Source organism: Solanum stenotomum, chromosome 10 (genome assembly GCF_019186545.1).
Source record: "Solanum stenotomum isolate F172 chromosome 10, ASM1918654v1, whole genome shotgun sequence".
Lineage (NCBI taxonomy): Eukaryota > Viridiplantae > Streptophyta > Magnoliopsida > Solanales > Solanaceae > Solanum > Solanum stenotomum.
The window spans coordinates 56,499,100-56,519,384 of NC_064291.1; the positions used below are offsets into that span (position 1 = coordinate 56,499,100).

The 20,285-nt window shown below is 29.2% G+C and overlaps 2 protein-coding genes across 2 annotated transcripts; both read left to right on the forward strand.

Annotated features, from left to right (window-relative positions):
• The first annotated feature begins 3,924 nt into the window (after nt 1-3,924).
• On the forward strand, nt 3,925-9,718 carry LOC125842343 (probable GABA transporter 2). Its single transcript, XM_049521620.1, has 7 exons — nt 3,925-4,130; nt 4,307-4,537; nt 6,170-6,267; nt 7,675-7,861; nt 8,492-8,622; nt 8,792-9,028; nt 9,115-9,718. Exons 1-7 carry the CDS (start codon nt 4,040-4,042, stop codon nt 9,502-9,504), a joined length of 1,365 nt encoding a protein of 454 aa, XP_049377577.1. The 5' UTR covers nt 3,925-4,039; the 3' UTR covers nt 9,505-9,718.
• A 4,760-nt stretch (nt 9,719-14,478) lies between these two features.
• Nucleotides 14,479-15,144, forward strand: LOC125842638 (uncharacterized). Its single transcript, XM_049521959.1, has one exon. The coding sequence runs from the start codon at nt 14,519-14,521 to the stop codon at nt 15,008-15,010; it is 492 nt and encodes a 163-aa protein (XP_049377916.1). The 5' UTR covers nt 14,479-14,518; the 3' UTR covers nt 15,011-15,144.
• Nucleotides 15,145-20,285: the final 5,141 nt, after the last annotated feature.

The following is a 20,285-nucleotide window of genomic DNA, read 5'->3' on the forward strand; positions in this document are numbered from 1 at the left end:
GTGATTGAAATAGCATAAAATCAATTCGTTCAATTCTTACTAAGTTTTATTTTTTTATAAGTTCAAACATTTTAACTAATAAACGTAGTCATGAAGTTATAACTGATATTTTTTATTCGTTCAAATGTTTTTAACTAATGAACGTAGTCATGAAGTATAAATGACATTATATAAATGAAGCAATTATAGAGTATTATTATTATACATTACATATGTATAAATTATATTTTATGGACTAATTTTATCACGCAATTCAAAAATATCTTGTTGTCATTATTGGGGAAGTGCTCCTCTTTTAATGCTCATTCATGTGAAACCGTTGGAAGTTTTTCAACAATTCAATAATGGATGAACCAACAAATAATTTTCGGCAAGGGCGCAAGTTAGGTGGTGGTTGAGTGCCTTAATTATTTTAGTAGAGTAGTAAGAAAAAAAAATAAAAAAAAATTTGCTACTGATANAAAAAATGATTTAGTACGAGGGCAAAATGGTAAATCAACTTTGAAGAAAAGAGCTTCCCACTTTTAATAATATATTATAAACGTAGTCATGAAGTTATAACTGATATTTTTTAATTCGTTCAAATGTTTTTAACTAATGAACGTAGTCATGAAGTATAACTGACATTATATAAATGAAGCAATTATAGAGTATTATTATTATACATACATGTGCATAAATTATATTTTGTGGACTAATTTTATCACGCAATTCAAAAATATCTTGTTGTCATTATTGGGGAAGTGCTCCTCTTTTAATGCTCATTCATGTGAAACCGTTGGAAGTTTTTCAACAATTCAATAATGGATGAACCAACAAATAATTTTCGGCAAGGGCGCAAGTTAGGTGGTGGTTGAGTGCCTTAATTATTTTAGTAGAGTAGTAAGAAAAAAAAATAAAAAAAAATTTGCTACTGATATTGTTTGCTGGTATGTGCACGATTTTAAAACGTATCTTGTTCATGAAATTTTTCTAGACTCAACACATCACTAAATAAACTTAGTTAAAATTCTTACCTACTATCAACATGGCTAAAACATGAGGGGATTTGATACAATTTGTGATGGTCCAATTCGTTAGGGGTATTATCCGCTCCGAATCTAAATTCGTACTGTACTTCAAAACGAATCACTAATGTATAAGATTTACTTATATAATATCATAAAAATGATCACTTCTTTTTAATAAGTTGGACCAGTAAAAATGAACGGAGGAAATAATAGAAAGAATAGGAGAAACGAAGCGTGCAAGATTTTGGTAGAATTGACATCACTTTGGGAACATTACCTTTTAGTTGTGGGATAAAAAGAGTGACGCAATTCTTCTAATATATGGACAAAATATTACTTCATGTAATCATACTGTTTGCCATTTTCATGAGTTTCATCTCACTTGATTAATAATTCTTTATTAATAAAAAGTAAATATGTGGTATCATTCGAATGTAGAGAGTTGACTTCTTGAGAAAATTATGAATTTAGATATAAAAAATTTAAAAAATTTGAAATAAAATTTATATGTATAAAATTAAATAGAAGTATTATAATGAATCATCTAAAAAAATATATTGAAAGACATACAAAAAATTTACCATAAAAAACTTCGTTGGTTCTCAAAATTTGGATGGTGTGCCAAACAATTGAGACGTAGGAAGTATGCAATAAATAATTTATTATATTTTAAAGCATCAAATATATATATAAAACAATGTCTTAAACTAGTACTTTCTTTCTATTAATTTATAATGACATATTTTTTTTAGTTTATTTAAAAAATAATGTCACCTTTCTATAATTAGAAATAACTTCATTTTAATATTTTTCTTTTACAGTGACTTGGTTTATAACACACAAATATTTTTATTTTATTTTATATTACATATTTAAAAGACTTTTTTTCTTTCTCAAACTTTATATGAAGTCGAACAATGCATTGATATAGAGGAAGCACTTCTTTTTTAAATCTTTGCACGGATAATCAAATCGATTTACTATTTATTTATTCTAATAATACAAACATTATCCATGATCATATGCACATTGGTTAGGAGTCACATCGAAATTGTACATAGCACTTACAAGTTACTACAATTGTTGTACTCACGAATCGATATTATTCTATTTCAAATCTTTTTTGATATCTGATACCTCTCAAGGAAAATATCTATTTGATGGGTCAATGTTATATTAAATTTTTTTTATTTAATATATAAAGATAATTTATTCATAGTTCAGTATGTAGTTTTCAAATCTCAAAACTATGTATTTAAAATTCTAACTTCGTATTTTCTGTGTGATAAAATCATAAAGGCCAAACTTGTTTAACTTTAGCAAATTGTTTTAATGAATTGAAAGTTTTTTTATGGAATGAAAATGACATTTTCCTAACTTCGAATCTCTTTACACTTTCAGCCACAATTCTTTCTTTATTTTATTTGCATAATTGTGTTTTTTGGTTGTTCGATAATCGGTTAAAATTACATAACTATTACAATGTAAAAATTAGTTATGAAAAAATTTATATATTATTTTATAAAATTCAGTTATTTAAATATTAATTATTTAATTTTTATACCGCATGAACTAATATAGAAACACCCTCATAATTTATATGAGTTTCTAAATTGTAAAAAAAGAATATCGAATTAGGGTTATAAAGTTTTATACGTAAGAAAATGCTACTAAATATGTTACTAGTATTTAGCTTCTATCTACAAATAAATGACTTAATTCTTATACGCAAGATCACCAATAATGGATTCAGATAAATCCGCTTTAGCCACTTCTAATAAGAACTTTGCAAAAAATATACTTATAAATTAATTTATCGAGCTTATAAGTTTTCTCAAAACTCTCTTATTTTCGTTTATATGTGAAAAGTTGATTTAAAAACTACTATATATGCATTTGCTTTTGAAAATTCAAACTAATGGGGCCCTTAAATAACAAACACAAAATGGAAAGCAAATAAATACATAAATAGATAAATATTTCAACCAATCTTAAAATTGAATTCTCCATCATCAAATATGCCAAAATCCTATAAAACCACGGCGGAGAAATCTCATTTAAATTATTTGACCTGAAATAAATTGAATTAAAATGGGTTAAAATAAAAATCAAAATTCAATCGGTTTGATTTTATTAAATTTTAATCAATTATTTATTTATTTATTTTATAGATTTTGAATATCTAATAAAATTACTTTATTGTTCTAATTTAAGTATCTTACTTTCTCTTTCGGTTATTCCAAAAAATAATGTCTCTTTCTATATTTACTATTTTTTTTCTATTTCAACATCTTACACCATAAATTAAGATCACAATTTAAAGAGTTACACACATCTTTAATCTAACACTATAACATTCAAAAGTCTTAAATCGATCAAAATTAAGATACTTAAAGTAAGGCAAATGCGATATTTTTTTCTTATACAAAACATATTAAATTATTTCAAAAACATAATATTAGGTATATTATGTTACCTTCTTTAGATTCCATTTTTAGGACTATACAAGATTGTTGTATAACATATTAAACAAAATAAATACATCTAAAATATTTTAACATGAAAAATCAATTTAAACTATACTCCATCTGTCCATTTTTAATTGTTATCGTGCGTTTTTCAAAAATTAATTTAACTAATTTTTAAAGTTAAATTAGATTACATTAATTCGATATTTTAAACAAAAAAATAAATATTCAAAAAATACTATAAATTCAAACTTTTTGCATATCATTATGATGAAAAATACATTATAAAATGTTAGTGAAAGTTATTATCGTCTGACTCTAAAAAAAAAAATTATGACAATTAAATATAGACGGAGGTAGTATATCAACCCGATTTTTAATAGACGAAAATAGAGTTATATATAAATCTAAATCTGGGCATTGTACCTTCGTCAACTCCTATAAATGAGGGATTGTTTTGTTCTCTTCTGTAATTTCAATTTCTTCTCGTATATCATTCTTGTATACAACAAGAACGTAAATCACATATGAGTTCATCATAGTTATACAAAAAAATCGTTAATGGGTGTTCCAGAGCCTGTTCGCAATGACCCTTTTCCTGAAAATCGCCGTGAAGACGATGCTGGTGCTGCTTTTGTTCTGGAATCAAAAGGTTAAAAAAAAAATTCAATAAATTTCCGTTTTTTGTAAGCTTAAAATGTCATTTTTTTTTACAGTTTTATAGCTAAAGATTTCATCTTTTTATATAGTATTATAGCTGATTTTGTTGAAGAATTTCGTTTATAGTTGTGGTGTTAAAATGGGCGTTTTTTTTATTTTTGGGAACAGGGGAATGGTGGCATGCTGGATTTCATTTGACGACGGCGATAGTAGGACCAACGGTGCTGACATTGCCGTATGTTTTCAGAGGTTTAGGATGGGCATTGGGGTTTATTTGTTTAACGGTGATGGGGTTGGTTACTTTTTACTCATATTATCTCATGTCTTTGGTTCTTGATCACTGTGAGAAGTCCGGTCGCCGGCATATCAGATTCAGAGAACTTGCTGCTGATGTTTTAGGTAGAAAAACCCCCCACCCCCACCCCCACCCCCAATCCATGAAGAATTGTTCTTCTTTCTCCTACCTGCATAATTTGACCTTTTTATGTGTGTGATGTCATGGTGATCTGCTTATTGTTGTTGTCTAGTTTTACTAGTAGACTTTTTTCTTTTGATAATTATGGTGTTGGGTTAGTACCTTGACTGATTATACGAGATATGTGCTAACTCCCCCAGTACAAGTTTCGGAAGAAATCACTTAGTGTTTTTGACTTTGCTGAGATTTGAACTTGAGAGGTTTTTTCCTTTTTGATAATCATGGTGTTGAGGTTAGTACCTCGACTAATTATATGAGATACGTGCTAATTCCCACCGGCATAAGTTTCGGAGGAAATCATGTATTGTTTTTGACTTTGCTTGAGATTTGAATTTGAGAGCCTTTTTCCTTTTTGATGATCTTGGTGTTGGGGTTAGTACCTTGACTGATTATACGAGATAGGTGCTAACTCCCACCAGCACAAGTGGTGGAAGAAATCACTTGGTGTTTTTTTGACTTTGTTGAGATTTGAACTTGAGACCTTTTGATGCTGATCTAAAGGAAAGGGATTGCTGCCATTTAGATAATTGTATTTACTACTTTTTGGACTGAGATCCAAAAATGGTTTGGTTAGTCTTTCATTTGAAATTACAACTTTTTGCATTTTAAAAATACTTAAAAGCTCTTTTAGAGGAAAAAGTTATTCTGGCATGTGTTAAGAAGAATTGATTCCACCAAAAAAACATAGATTTGCTTTATTGTTGTAGGTGGCCTTTGATGCCTCTAGTGGACCTTCAATGTGAGTGCAATGTTGATGTGACTTTGAAAAGGATATTTGGCATGATTATTTTGACTGTAGCCACCAGGCTTCAATGATTTTGTTAGATTTCTCCTAGGATTAAAAGAAAAAATATATAGTTAGTGTTTTTTGTACCTTTTGAACATAGTGAATTTAGATAATTGGTGTTTGTTGGAGGAGGCTATAAAAATAATGGATGGAATGAATGGCTTAAAGTTCTTTAACTCGTAGCTGTGTTGTCTAAGACAAAAAGCGTTAAAAAAATTTAAAAATATATAATGCAAGAAAAAAGTAACAACTTCGTTGATTTCCTTTACAATAAATATATTTCTTTTGCCAATCATTTTTGTTGTTTAATGCAACTCTATTCAAAATAGAACTTATGAACAATGAGGTGCACCACTTAGTGCCTTGCCTACACTTAAATAACCCTAATTGACGCGAAGCACATATCCTGAGCTTTCAGGGCTTAAGCGTGTCTTAAATGAGCCTTTGACAACACTGCCTCGTAAGAAGAAGTTAAACATTCTGAACCTCATATGAAGAAGTCAATCTACAATGCTAGATGAACATTACATTAATAGTTTTAATATTATTCAACATCTTCTCATCCAATTTAAGCCGGTTTTAGAAGTTTCGCTTACTACTAATATTTTGATTTACTTCCCACATATATTGGTTACATCGTATAATCTATTAGTCATTGAACGGTAAGATATATGAATGATGCCTTATATGTAACAACTCTAACTCAAACTTGAGCATTTTACAACAAGCTTCTTTTAAAACTAAAGGATTTTGTGTTGCACTGATGTAGGTTCTGGCTGGATGTTTTATTTTGTGATATTCATTCAGACAGCAGTTAACACTGGCATTAGCATAGGAGCAATTCTGCTTGCCGGAGAATGCCTTCAGGTACTTGCTTCTGGAACAGCCAGTCGTCATTTTCCAGTTCTTCATTCATGTTAATTGTTAAATAAACTTCTCACCTCAACAAGTTTTCATTTCCAAGATTCACATATATTTGTATTCAGCACTTTTCCTTTCAGTTATCCACTTATCTTTTTCCTCTTTGAGAATCTGACTCGACTAATATGTATGCTTTACAACAAAAACACTAAAGACTTTGGAAGTTCCATGAAAATCCACTAGCAGATTACAATAATATAACATGTATTAGCTGATTACTTGGACTTAGCACATGTCATCATCCATATAGATCATTAGTTTCTAAATGTTAATTGTTACGTATGACATAATACCGTTGAAAGAATAACGTTTTGTCTCTTTAAACTTCTGAAAGAAAAGAAGTTGGGTATCCCTAATAGGCTAATACAATTAACTAATTGTGAATGTGGCATCAGTTTTATCATTGGGATCAAAATATTAAGGTTATGCACAACCTTTCTTGTTTCTGTGCAGAATAAGCCATTAAGATGTATCTTAAGATCGCCTGTCCTTTCCTGTTGCATATACCGAACCAAACTGCCAAATGGTCATGTAGTTTCTCTTATAAATGATTTTACTTCTACAATATGATACTCCCTCCATTTCAATTTGTTTGTCTTACTTTTCTTTTTAGTCAAGATTAAAGGATATTTTGATACATTCTATAGATTTTTAGTTTAAGACCACAAGATTCAAAAGTCTTCTTTACTTTATTAAATTTTGTGCCAAGTCAATACTTGACAAACAAATTGAAACGGAGAGAGTAATTTTTTGGGTAATGGACCTTCATAACATTTCATGTAACAATGTTAAGTTGCGAAGAAATTTCAATAAGCTTAATTGACTTTTTGCATTATAATGGTAGAAGTTGAATAAAATACTAAAGGAATAATAGTTGAAAAGTTAGAGAAAATTTGAATCATCATATCATGATTTAACTCTAATTTGTTAAGAGGATTTTGTTTGCAATAAAGAAGTTAGAGTTGTGTAGAATAACTTGTTTGTAAATTAAGTATGAGAAACATTCAAGGACATCCCAAAATGAAAAAATGAGTTGTACTAGGATTGTGAAAGTACAAATTGGATAGAACTGGAGGCACTTGTCTTTTTGTTTGTAATTTTGCCTGCTTTGAGTTTGACCTGTTAGATCTTTTAGTGATTTTGGTACTCACCGATAAATTGATGGATATTTTGTTAACAAAAGACATGAGTCAATACGAAGGTTATTCAGTTTGTGATATGCTTCAAGGTCTTAAATACTAAAAAATATATAGGATGACAGCACAATTGAAATAGTTACTACGAACTATTGCTATGTTTACATTTTTTTTCAAGTTATTGAACAATTTGTTATTTCTTGTTTGCTTGTACAAGATCATGTACTCCGAACTTTCACCACATGGGCCACTGAAATTGTATCACTTCATTGCAATGGTTACAGTAATAATGATATGTCTCTCTCAATTTCCGTCCTTCCACTCCCTGAGGCACATCAACTTAGCATCGTTGTTTCTGAGCTTGGGCTACACTTTCCTAGTTGTTGGTGCTTGTATTCGTGCTGGTAAGTTCTTATGTTCTTTGTGGTTCAGGTTCTTTTTCATGTCCTTGGAATATTTCTGAATAATTTGGAGAATCGAACACACAAAGTTTCCAATTATCTTCAACCTGCATAAACTTGGTTACTAGAAGAGAAAATCATGCAGTTTTATTATGGACAACAGTGTAAGCCTTATTTCTTTTCTCATTAGCTGTGAACCTTTATAGGTGAGTACAACTGGTTTCCTTTTTTTCAGCTGAGTTAATGGTCAAAAACACACCTAATGTATCTCCTTTTTTTCAAGTTTCATACCTGAACTAGGTGTGTGAGTTTCCAGCCTAAGCTTTCACCAACTATTTATCAAGACACGACTCAACTATCAGTTGTTCCCTAAATATGACCATTGTTCAGGTAGGAAAATGGAACAATTGATAGTTGAGGTGTGTTTTGATAAATAGTTGGTGATAGTTCATGAGGTAGGAAACTCACACACCTGATAGTTCAAGTATGAAAATAAAAAAACCGGGATACTTGAGGTGTGCTTTTCACTCTTTTCAGCCGTGACAATCTTTTTGTAATATGTCATTCTAAGAACACTCTGAAATGAAAGTTCAGAAATCAATATACTTACATTAGCATATATGCATTATGCAGGTACTTCAAAAAATGCACCTCCGAGGGATTACTCCTTAGAAACCTCACACCTATCACGGTTATTTAGCGCTTTCACGTCTATCTCCATTATTGCAGCTATTTTTGGGAATGGAATACTACCAGAAATACAGGTAAATAAATAGTTCCATTCATATTGATTTTCCCAAATTCATGATGTCCAATGGTCTTCACTAGTCCATGATAGATGTCGCAAAATATGTCAAATTGATGTATGTGTGGACAGTCAATAGGTTGTGACGTCATAGAGATGTAAAGTTAATTTGTAGTCAACTAATGCAGGCAACTCTCGCGCCACCAGCAACAGGAAAGATGTTGAAAGGCCTTATGTTGTGCTACTCTGTAATCTTGGTTACTTTCTACTCTGCATCTGTTTCCGGATATTGGGTTTTTGGAAACAAATCCAATTCAAACATTCTAAAGAGCTTAATGCCAGATGAAGGACCTTCCTTGGCACCGACATGGGTATTAGGTCTTGCGATTATCTTTATTCTTCTGCAGCTCTTCGCCATTGGTTTGGTAAGTCACGCATAAGCTACACAAGTAAATGTTTCGCCAGCATGTTGTCATGTACATGGTGGTAACTATTTCAAAATATGGCTCAGGTATATTCTCAAGTTGCTTACGAAATCATGGAAAAGAACTCGGCTGATGCAAACAAGGCTGTGTTCTCTCTTAGAAACCTAATCCCCCGAATAATCCTCAGAACGTTGTACATGACCCTTTGCGGGTTCTTTGCAGCTATGTTGCCATTCTTTGGTGACATTAACGGTGTTGTTGGAGCCATTGGCTTTATACCTCTCGATTTCGTTCTCCCAATGCTACTTTACAACATAACTTTCAAACCAAAGAAATCATCTATTACCTTTTGGGTAAATACTTCTATAATGGTTATATTCTCTTGTGCTGGTCTTCTTGGATCCTTTTCTTGTATAAGAAAATTGGTTCTAGATGCCAATAAATTTAAGCTTTTTAGTAGCGACGTTGTTGATTAACCTCTTTGTTTAGATGACAAATGTATACTATTGTGCTTAGCTATATGTATGAAAGTTGTTGATAGTGAGGTTTCCGACCCCAACTAGCTTGGGATTGAAGCGTAGTTGTTGTTTATATGTATGGAAGTTGTATATCTATCGAATTGCGGGAATATGTATTTCAACAAGTAGTTTTCTGGTCTCTACATCAACATGATATATACCTGTTTGCTTATACATTTCATCAGCTGGAATTCTCTGTCAAAATTGAGAAGAGGATATTAACAAAATGTGATAATTAATCCTTCTTTTATTACTAAGTATATATGGTGCATTATTTATGTGACATTATTAGATCATACAATAATAATGCACTTATGAATTATGATGAATACAAAGTAGCAGATCTGGTGACAGGTACCCTTGGAATAAGTAAAGGTGCGCGAGAAAAAGTTATTTTTTTTGAGTACTTTGAGTAAAGTTAAACGATGTCACATACATTGAGACGAGGAAGGAGTTGTTCATACTTTTTATCTAAGATTATGGAAGTGTCATTAATTGTGATTTGTGACTGTAATATTAACCTGAGGTAATCGTTAACCTAGGCAAAATGAAGACTAGACTTGTTCAAGTTGATTTTTAGAGTTTAATCTCTTATTAATTGTTGTTAACTATAGTAATGAGTCACTGTAAATTAATCATTCAAATCTTGTTTTTGATTGTTCTTATATAAGATGGAAAAGAACATCAAATATATTTTATATCATTTTACTCTAATAAGATATCTAAGTCAAATTTCATTAACTTCATACTCAAATTGGTTAGTTATCAAATTAAAAGAACAACAAAGTTAAAATACTCTATTAATATTAATTCTTGAAGGATTTGAAGCATCAATATTCTTGCCAATTGTAGAAATTTTCCCCCAATTTATCATTTTACTTCAAAGAAAAATAAATTGTTTTCAATAGATTCTCGACTCAAAAATAACAATTATAACCCTTAAAAAATTTAAAAATATGAAAAAGACATTTAAAAATAATAATCTATATCTATATTAATGAAAAATAACATATTTAATGAAATCGTTAAAATGCATATAAACTGATTCAATTACTATTCACTACTATTACGTATAAAAAGAAAATAAATTGCACATAGTCAATGAAGGTGGGGATGTGACTTTTTGGCATGGTATCAAATGGATTTAATTATTAATTAAAGCAAGACAAATATGCATTATTAAAGAGGGCCACGTTTTATTTAATAAAAAAAAATTGTCACAATGCTTTTGGATTATATTAATCAGTCAAAGAACTGTATTTTTAACTTCCAAAGCAAGCAAAGAAAATGGGTCTGTTCCCCAAATTTTGCAAATAGTTTATTTGGTAGGAGTAATAAAATCCAATTTTATGCTCACGTCGTGCATTATTTTATTTTATGAATTGTCACATCCACTTGTCTAATGTGAGTTAATTATTTATCTGTGATTTGTTTTATTTGACAAATCATATACTTAATTTATTAAATTAAATCAACGAGTCATATAATATTTTAATAAAATTAGTGAATGAGTGAAGAAAAAAAGGACTTCTTAATATGAAACCGTAAGGGGTCGTTCGGTAGTGGCATAAAATCCAAGTTATTCATGTATTATTTCTCGTATAGCTTATGAGGCGTTTGGTACGTAAATAGAGAGAAAATAAGTTATTCACATATAAAAATAATATAACGTTTAGAATTTTGCATAATTAATACACATGTATAAGTTATGAGGGAATTTATCTATTATTTTATGCAGACTAAAAGGTGAAATAACTAATACATGAATAATTAAACCTTGCATAACTAATATGCATAAAATAATACATAAATCCACTCTACATTACTAATATCCGCATAACTCTAATTTGCTATCAAACGACCTCTCAGTGGCATCTGACATTATATCTGCCCTAGGATTAGGATGAATGATTGGTATCTTTTTATTTTTAATCAAGATATCTCGAGTTCAAATTTTTGTTAAAACATGAAAGCGTCATCTTCAAAAATGGGTCCGATGCTTTCAATTAGATGCTCTTCATAACAGAAATGATCCACTATGTCATCTAGCTTCTAAAAAAAGTATTGGATTTACTTTTGTTTTTATATGCATAATTGGGGCCTTACTAGATATTAGACAAATTCCAGGTCATCATCATTTTATTCTTTATCTAAGATATTTTATTTCATTTAAGAGAAAAAGAACAATAAAAATTTGGAATTAATCAATTCATTGAATTTAGGTATATAAATGAAAGGATAAAGAATATAAAGTTGCATGGACTATATATTGTTTTTATTGAATTTGTAATTAGGATTGGACCACTTTAAATTAATATTAAAGAGATAAAAGTGTGACATACCAATTTTTAACCCAATAATTAATATCAAAATTAATGATTAATTTAGCAAGACAAATATAAATATTATCGAGTACTATCGTGAGTCTTATTGTATTGCCATTTGTCTTTATCAGTTTACGAGTAATATATGGATCGATTTCCTATATTCACCTGTAGTTTTAAAGATGCACAAACAAAAAAAAATATTAAATACTCATATAATGTAAACGACAAATAATTAATCTCTAATTTAGTTAATGTAAGGTAATATAGATTATGCGCAGAACTAATTTAAGGGAGATATTATCGATTGCATGTGAATAAAGTTTTATATGAAAAGTAGAATAGAAAAATAAATTACTTATAAGTATATGCGATACGTTTTAAAGTAAGAAAATCTCTATGTATTTGATCAAAACAAATAACATTATGTTACGTTCTATTAAGATAATAATAATATACCCAGTACAATTTTATAAACAATTCTAAAACATAAAATATACGTAAATATTACCTCATGGAACATAAAGGTATTAGTAAACATAAATGACAAAACTATTGTTGTATTAATCACTAATGACCCACGTTAATTGACTGTAGTCTCAATCATCATATTAATTATTAATTATTATAATATAAGGTTATCTTCTCATTAAATTATTATTTTTCTCGATATCAATGTTCAACCATATTATTTTATACTTTTGTTTCCTTCGACGTGTGAGAATAAGCTTACAGATCTACCAAAACGTAGAAAAAATGGTAGAGGAAAAAGAAAAATAAATGACATTATTAATATTTGTGTACACACTAGTCAAATATATATAAAAATAAATTACAATTTCCAAAGTTATTTATAATGAGAAACGATCTCTGACAAAGTAATAGGTTCCAGTCAAAATTATATCCATACATTCTGTAAATGTGCTATATATCTTTCTTGTACTAATTAAATAATCATAAAATATGCTACATAAAGTTTTTATATATATATATAAAGCTTCAACATATAGTAAAGAAAAGGCAAATGCATGTTTTTAGACCAGTTTCTTTCTAAAAGTAAAGTTGTCTCGATATTCGATATTTTGTCCGTTTTATATTAATTGTTCTATTTTTAAAAAATTACTTTAATTAATTTTTAAAATTAAATTAAATTATTTAATATTTTAAACTTATAATTTATTAGCTGTTAAAATTATAAACAAAATACTACTATAAATTACACTTTTCTCATATTAATATGAAAAAAGCATTTTAAAATATTAATTAAAATTCATGTAATTTGAGTCTCAAAATAAAAATACCTAACAAATAATTTGAAATAAAGAGAATAGTAGTATATACTGATAATAGCTGTGGTGTAGTAAAAGGTAATCTTTCATTTTTTAACTTTTAACAAAGATCTTGAGTTTAAATGTTAAAAATATATTTTTCCTTTTTAGTGATAAGTGATAATCATATTAATCAAATTAATAAATTTTAAATTTATAAAGTATATATATCCGACCCCGTGAAAAATTGACTTTTTTTTCTTATATTGCCAAATCACTCATCAATCCTCATAAATGTTCCTTCAACCGTATGAAACTATTAAATCTTATCGATACGAATGGTTAGTAAGTTGGTTGAAATTCCTTTATCCTCGATAAATTTTTTGAATTTGAGCTTGGATATGAAAAAAAAGTTGTTGGGACCGGTCAAAAGTTTGTCTTACAATGTTTGAATTTGAATTAGTCGAACTTTAATATGAATAATGAATATTTAGAAAAATTTGTGATCTTCTTTAATCCTCAAATTTATTGGTTCGATTTATTGGTTATCGATTTGAAGATATAGTAAATCATTATAGAATCATTTAGATATCAATTTGTTGTCTATCGATCGTTATCGATTTGATTATTCATATAACCAATTAGATTTCTCTCACACACACAAGAAAATCACTTAAAAACAAGGTGACAAACCAAATAAATCATGCATAGACAAATTGCATCTTGTATAATAACCAAAGAGTTTGAAACAACCAGAAATGAAAATATGAAACTAAACTCTGACTTTATACACAAAATGGTATAAATATAATTTATTAATTTACTATCGATTAATCTGTTAAGAAAAAAATATCAATAACTTAAAAATTAATAACCAATAAAAAACTAAAATTCAAAATCGCTAAATCAATAACTCATACTCTATCCTAATTTATGTGACACATTTCAGATTTCGAGTTTCAAACAATTTTATCTTTGATTGTAATTTTTTTATATATCTTTTAAATATTTTGAATTGTCAATTATTGTGACTCATTACATAGTTTACAAATATATAATTTTTATTTTAAAAGTTTGAATTTCATGAACAAATTCTCGATCAAACTTAAATTATTTGACTTTCGAAAATGAAATGTGTTACATAGACGGAAGGAGTTACATTTTTTAGTTTGGATACTAATTTTGATTCTATTTTGAACCCCACCCCCACCCAAGTTTCACCCTACCCAATAGTCACAGCGAACACGTTAAAATCTCACTCGCCACAAGATAAAACGAACTTTCCTCTCAACTCCACAAACACACCTTTCATATGACTCACCACTATATAAACCCCAAAATCCCCGTCAATTAAGTCTCCACTATCCTTCCATAACAGCAATGGCGAAAACTCCAGAGAAAATCTCACCGCAAAAAATGGCTGCCGGCGCAGTAAACAAACCTCCCATATGGGATTGTGGAAGTTCACTCTACGACTCATTCGAGTTGAAATCATTCGAACGTCAACTCGATTCAGCCATATCTTCTCGAAGCCTCTCAATGCCTCATTTACCCGATCGCCGTGTTCTTATTCCTCCTTCAACAACAGATCCACAACAAACTACTCAACCGATTTCCAAAAAAACTTCTAGAATCTCTAGATCTTTCCAGAAACTTCTCAAATCCGTTTTCAGAGCAAAACAGAGTAACAGTCCGCTTTTTCAGGGGCAAAATCGAGATGGATTTTACGTCGTTTATGATAAATCTGGTGCACTTACGACGATTCCGGAAGGACCGGAGTACGACGGACTTTCGCCGGAGATTAAGTCGTTGGTTAGAAGAACAGGTTCCGAACGGTTCACGGCAACTTCCATTGGTATTTCATGTGCTTGATATATAATATAGATCTTAATCTAAGTAATTAGAATATAATGACTAATATGTATAGCAATAATTTCTTTCATCTTTTGGAATATTGTTGTTGCTAGTTTTTGAACTAAAAAATTTGAAGTTTTCATGGCCTACAACGTAGAATATGTGACACTATTCCAAAACTTTTGGTCCGAGTTATTGTTCTCGAAGACTATAAATATCTTAATCACGATTCATATTGAAAAATCCCTCCGTAAATAATTTGAGACGAAAGGAATATAATGCATGTTTTGCATAGTTATCGAGTAATATTTGTTAACTCGAACTTATAATTGTTGAAATTGAGATATGTTTATCGTCCGAACAACTCTTAAGTTATTTTTGGTTAATGATTCGGTAGCCTTAATGACAGCAAGCTGGATTAGTTAACTCCCGCCTTAATTCACGTAAAAAGTAGCGCGCGAATAGTGCAAAGTATTCTATATTTATTGGTATTTAATTATGAAATCTACCTCTTTATGACTTAAAAATCATTAATATCTCAATCAATATGATTAGTTGAGGAAATTGCTCGAACATGTAGTATTCATGTAATGAGTCCGATAAGTTTATCGATTTATAAAGGATGGTCGAGTTTGTTGAGCTGTAGGTAGTTTTCACGTTGTGAGCTTGATAAGTTTATCGATTTATTTTCAAGGATGGTTGAGTTAGTTGAGCAGGAGTGAGGTTTACTTTTTTTAGGACTCTTTGTGTTTGAGTGTGATAAGTGTACCGATTCCTTTGGCCTATTATTCGAGCATGTAGTCTTCCGATTATGAGCTTGATTAGTCTACCAATTTGAAAATGTAATCTTTAGATTATGAGCTTGATATATAAATAATATGAAATCAATCAAAGAGGATTACATTAGAGAGCAAATTTAAGACTAAAATACATTTGTGTTGATTTTAACTTATCTTCGACGTGATTGATTTCTTTCTTCCTCTTCGATTAATTTGAATATACGTGAAAACATGTTCTATCAAGATTTTCTTTTTATGTACAGAATTAGAGACGAGATCTCTAATTAAGAAAATAGCAATCTCAATCGTTGCACCATAGTGATTTGATTTCTTTGCATCACGGGTGAAGGTACCTAAAAGTTGACTTCCAACTATTAAAACTTAACTCTACGTTAGAGGTGGAGAAATGGAGCATTTAAGTAAAAATTGACAGCAAATATATGACCCATCTATAAGTGACCTAAATTTGACAACTAACCAAGCACTTCCTTTGCATTTCTTGGGAAATATATGGGTAGCTTCCTTACCATTTATATGCTTGATCGGTTAGTGAAAAATATTTTCAAAAAAATGTATATTAAAAGTTAATAATATATTGATGGAATCAAGTAATATGAAGTAAAAAATCGAGAAAATTAAAAAAAAAAAAAACTTTCGCTTATAAGTAAGAAGTCATTATATCCCCTTTAATAGAATATTTACCTGATAACTAAACATGGGAAAATAACTTTCTCCTAAAAATAAAAATGATGATTTTCGTATAACCAAACATACCATTTATGTTAAGATTATATTGGATGAGATTATAATTTATTTAGAACTCTATATATATAGCATATATAAAACAAATGCATGCTAGAAGATTGCTAATTTATCTAGCTACCATAAAAAAGATTTATTGGCATCTTGTGGTCGTTGAATTAAAGACACATTATAATCAGGGTTTTGTCTATATTTGTGGAGACCGCTAAAAGACTACGAAAGAGAATATTAATGAATTGTACCATTATCTTCAATTCTTATCCATGTTTTTTTTTTTTTTGGAACTTAGTAATACTATGTACTACTATATATTGACTTGTTCTTGAAAAGATTATAATAAAAAATACTTGATCAAGTTTCAAAACCAAGTTATAACTTTACTAGAGCTACATGTAATTAAATTTCCTTCATCAAAAAAATCATACTATAAGATAAAAATTCATGACTTTCGTTGCTAGGTATGTATCAAATTGAATAAATTAATTCTTAATCTGTCTTTCCTACTCTTTTTTCCGGTTCATAAGCAAATCGAATCATATCGAACCAATTAATCCTTAATCTGGGATCAAATTTACAATTAGGTGATACAAATTAAAGTTGCTATGATAAAAATTAAAAGATGTTCACGGATGAAGCATGAATATAATTAATGAATATTGGTTTAATTAATTAGGAAAGATGATTAATTACTATAGTTATATATATACTCGTGAGGTTGGTGGCAAAGCATTTATATACTTTACAGCATTACATACATTTAATTATTTTGCAGAAGGAAGCATTTAATTGGGCAATTTTCACTAGAGTTTCTATCAAACTTCATGTCAATCTAGTAGTACAACTAGTAAAGATTAAAAACAATGAATTTAATGCACACTGTGTCATACATGTGTGGCCCATATTCAATTTTTGAAATGTCTCGACGTGTTGTTGTTCTAATTTAGGTCACTATTTCGAGCGCGTATTATCCAGTGTTTTAACAAGCGAGGCATTTTATACGGTATGGGCGAGACGTAAGTCTCGAGACACGGGACGTAAGTTTCATAGATTCACGGGGCATAGTCTCATGTATATTCAATTTTATAATTTTATTACTAATAAAATAAGCAAAAGTAAACATTTCAATGATTTTACAAATAATTTTTTATAAATAACCTATAATATATAGAAATTATATTATGATTTTTATTTGAGATAAGTGTTAATAATCAATAATGAAGGAAAAAAATCATTATAATTACTATTTGAGAAATATCATTACACCAATAATAAAAAAAAATATGGTTTAAAGCAAAAAAAGGTTAAGAAAATAAATTTAAAACGTCTAGGCCTACGTTTTTACGCCCAGAACTTACATTTTTATGCTCGAGGCTTACACCTCAAATTTTAGAACTTACGTCTTATATATCTACGTCTTAAATTTACGCCCCGAAACGTTTTTGGTAGGCCCCACCCGAGACTCGCCCCAAAAACGTTTTTGAAAACACTACTATTATCTATCTTTTTAGATTTTGTGTACATCTTCAGAAAGTCATTTAATATAGTCGATCGACCACAAAAAACTGATGTTTTGACGTTTTCTTGAATTAGACAAGTCATGACCATATGATCAACTTAATAAGTAGAGGGAAACGAAAGAGAGATGTGTGACCCAAATTCATTTACATGTTATTATTTTTAAGTTAGGTTATTATATTGTTTACCGTATATATTATGTATTTATGAAGATTTTGTATGCCACTTTCAAAAATTCATGTAATAATTGAAGGGTATTATGATCAATTATATAAAACTAGTGTTTTGTTATTACATTGAACTTAACAATTAATATAAAATGTCTATGATGATTTTCGACTTAATAATAAAGGAAAGACAGAAGAGAAGCTTAACAATTTTTATTAGGTAATCACTACTTAACCTATTGTCAGGAAAAAAATCGAAGAACTTCCCTTCATTCATTACTTACTAAACTAGAAAGTCTTGAGAGTATCTTTCAAATTTCATGTGAATGTAGTGTATATAGTACATAGAAGTAAATATAAAAAGAATGGATCAATTAATTTAATATAGGGAACCATACATGTGTGGCCCATATTTATTTTTTGAAAAATGTTAGGACGTGTTGTTTAAAATTAGGGTTTTCTCGTTTAGAGATATAATATTTGTCTTCTAAAAATTTATTTGCACTTGGAAAGAAATATTTAATAGGAGTATTTGGGAGGCATTATGGGTTGACTTAAAAAAAAAGATGTTTTGACGTTTTATAGAATTGGGCAAATCTATTATAAAATTTTTATATTTAATTATTTGAGGAAGATGAAGGAAAGCAATGCTTAGCGAGTCTTTAATAGGGCAATTATATTATTGTTAGCAAAAAAGTTCAAACAATTTTCCTTCATTCATAATTAGGCCGAAGACATGACATCTCATGTCTTTGAGTCCATCCATATACACTTTCTTCTTAAACGCCTCATTTAATTAATATATTAGCAATAACTGAATAATAAGAAATATTTGTAAAAGGTAATAAATAACTTCTAATTAATCTAAAAAATCAAATATTTAAACACAAATTTAGTTAGCTAACATGACAACATGTATTCTTTTGTATACAATTGTTCTTAATATATATATATATATATATATATATTGAACATCGAATAAAAAAGTCACAGTAAAAGAGATGTCCACCCTCTCATTTACGATCTAGAAGTACACATTAATAAGCTTTAAGTCAAACTTACCGCCCATTCCTTTATTTATTTCTACAAATTAACTTGTGATTGTGGACATGAAGATGTGGACTATTCACTAATCTTTGAAAAGACTCCCCTTTTACAAGGGAAACCATACATGGAGGTAGGTTTTCCAATTTAACTTTCTTCAAGTCTTTTACAACATAAATGATAATAATGAAAAATGATATTCACATTATTATTTATGAGGAAGTGATCTTTTATAGTTGTTATGAAGTCAAGGTTTTTGTTAGAATTAGAAGTCGAAATATATAGAAGTAATGAAGAATTTAGGAGAATTCAAGATAGAATATATAGTTAAATTTTCTATTCGATGATATCGTTTTTCTGCATACTTTTTAATTGTTATTATAAAATATCATTACAAAGTATATTTGTTTGTGTATATAAAAATCACTTGTCGATATGTAGCGTAATTTTTTAACGAAAGAATATCAATTGATACCTCTTGAATAAGGGTACTATGTCACTGTCTATGACCACTCACAATATGAAAAATTGAATGTAAAAAGATTAGAAAAACTTGCCAATATGTATGGTCCGACAAACTTATTTAACAATATGATCGAAATATATAAAATATATACAGTAATTATGTATTATTATATGTATATCATGGTATAGTATATGAATATTATACTTCAATATACAAAATATATACACTAAGACGTTTCGTTTTCATTTTTTAGTTGAAAGCATCGCATAGTATAGTGATAGTTCCCGGCCCGCAGCTGCGGAGTCCTCCTTCCCTTGAAAACATTTGTTGATTATCATGTTTCTCTCTGGGGCGATTTGGTCTGATCAGAGTCAATTGACTCACATGGAATACATGATTCATTTTCACTAAGCCGGTTGCTTGAGTTTATAGACTATCTTTCCTGTATGCTTTTCTATGAGGTCTACTTTCAAACCGGGTCAATCTTTTAGATTGTTTAAGTAGGTTTGCGCTCCTACCACCTCTTGGTAAAGTAGGCTCTCTTGTGTTGTTTTCTTAAA

Coding starts and splice junctions, on each gene's coding strand:
- LOC125842343 (XM_049521620.1), top strand. CDS start 4,040: ATGGGTGTTCCAGAGCCTGTTCGCAATGACCCTTTTCCTGAAAATCGC. Junction 4,131..4,306: donor TTTTGTTCTGGAATCAAAAG/GTTAAAAAAAAA, acceptor TTTTGGGAACAG/GGGAATGGTGGCATGCTGGA. Junction 9,029..9,114: donor AGCTCTTCGCCATTGGTTTG/GTAAGTCACGCA, acceptor AATATGGCTCAG/GTATATTCTCAAGTTGCTTA.
- LOC125842638 (XM_049521959.1), top strand. CDS start 14,519: ATGGCGAAAACTCCAGAGAAAATCTCACCGCAAAAAATGGCTGCCGGC.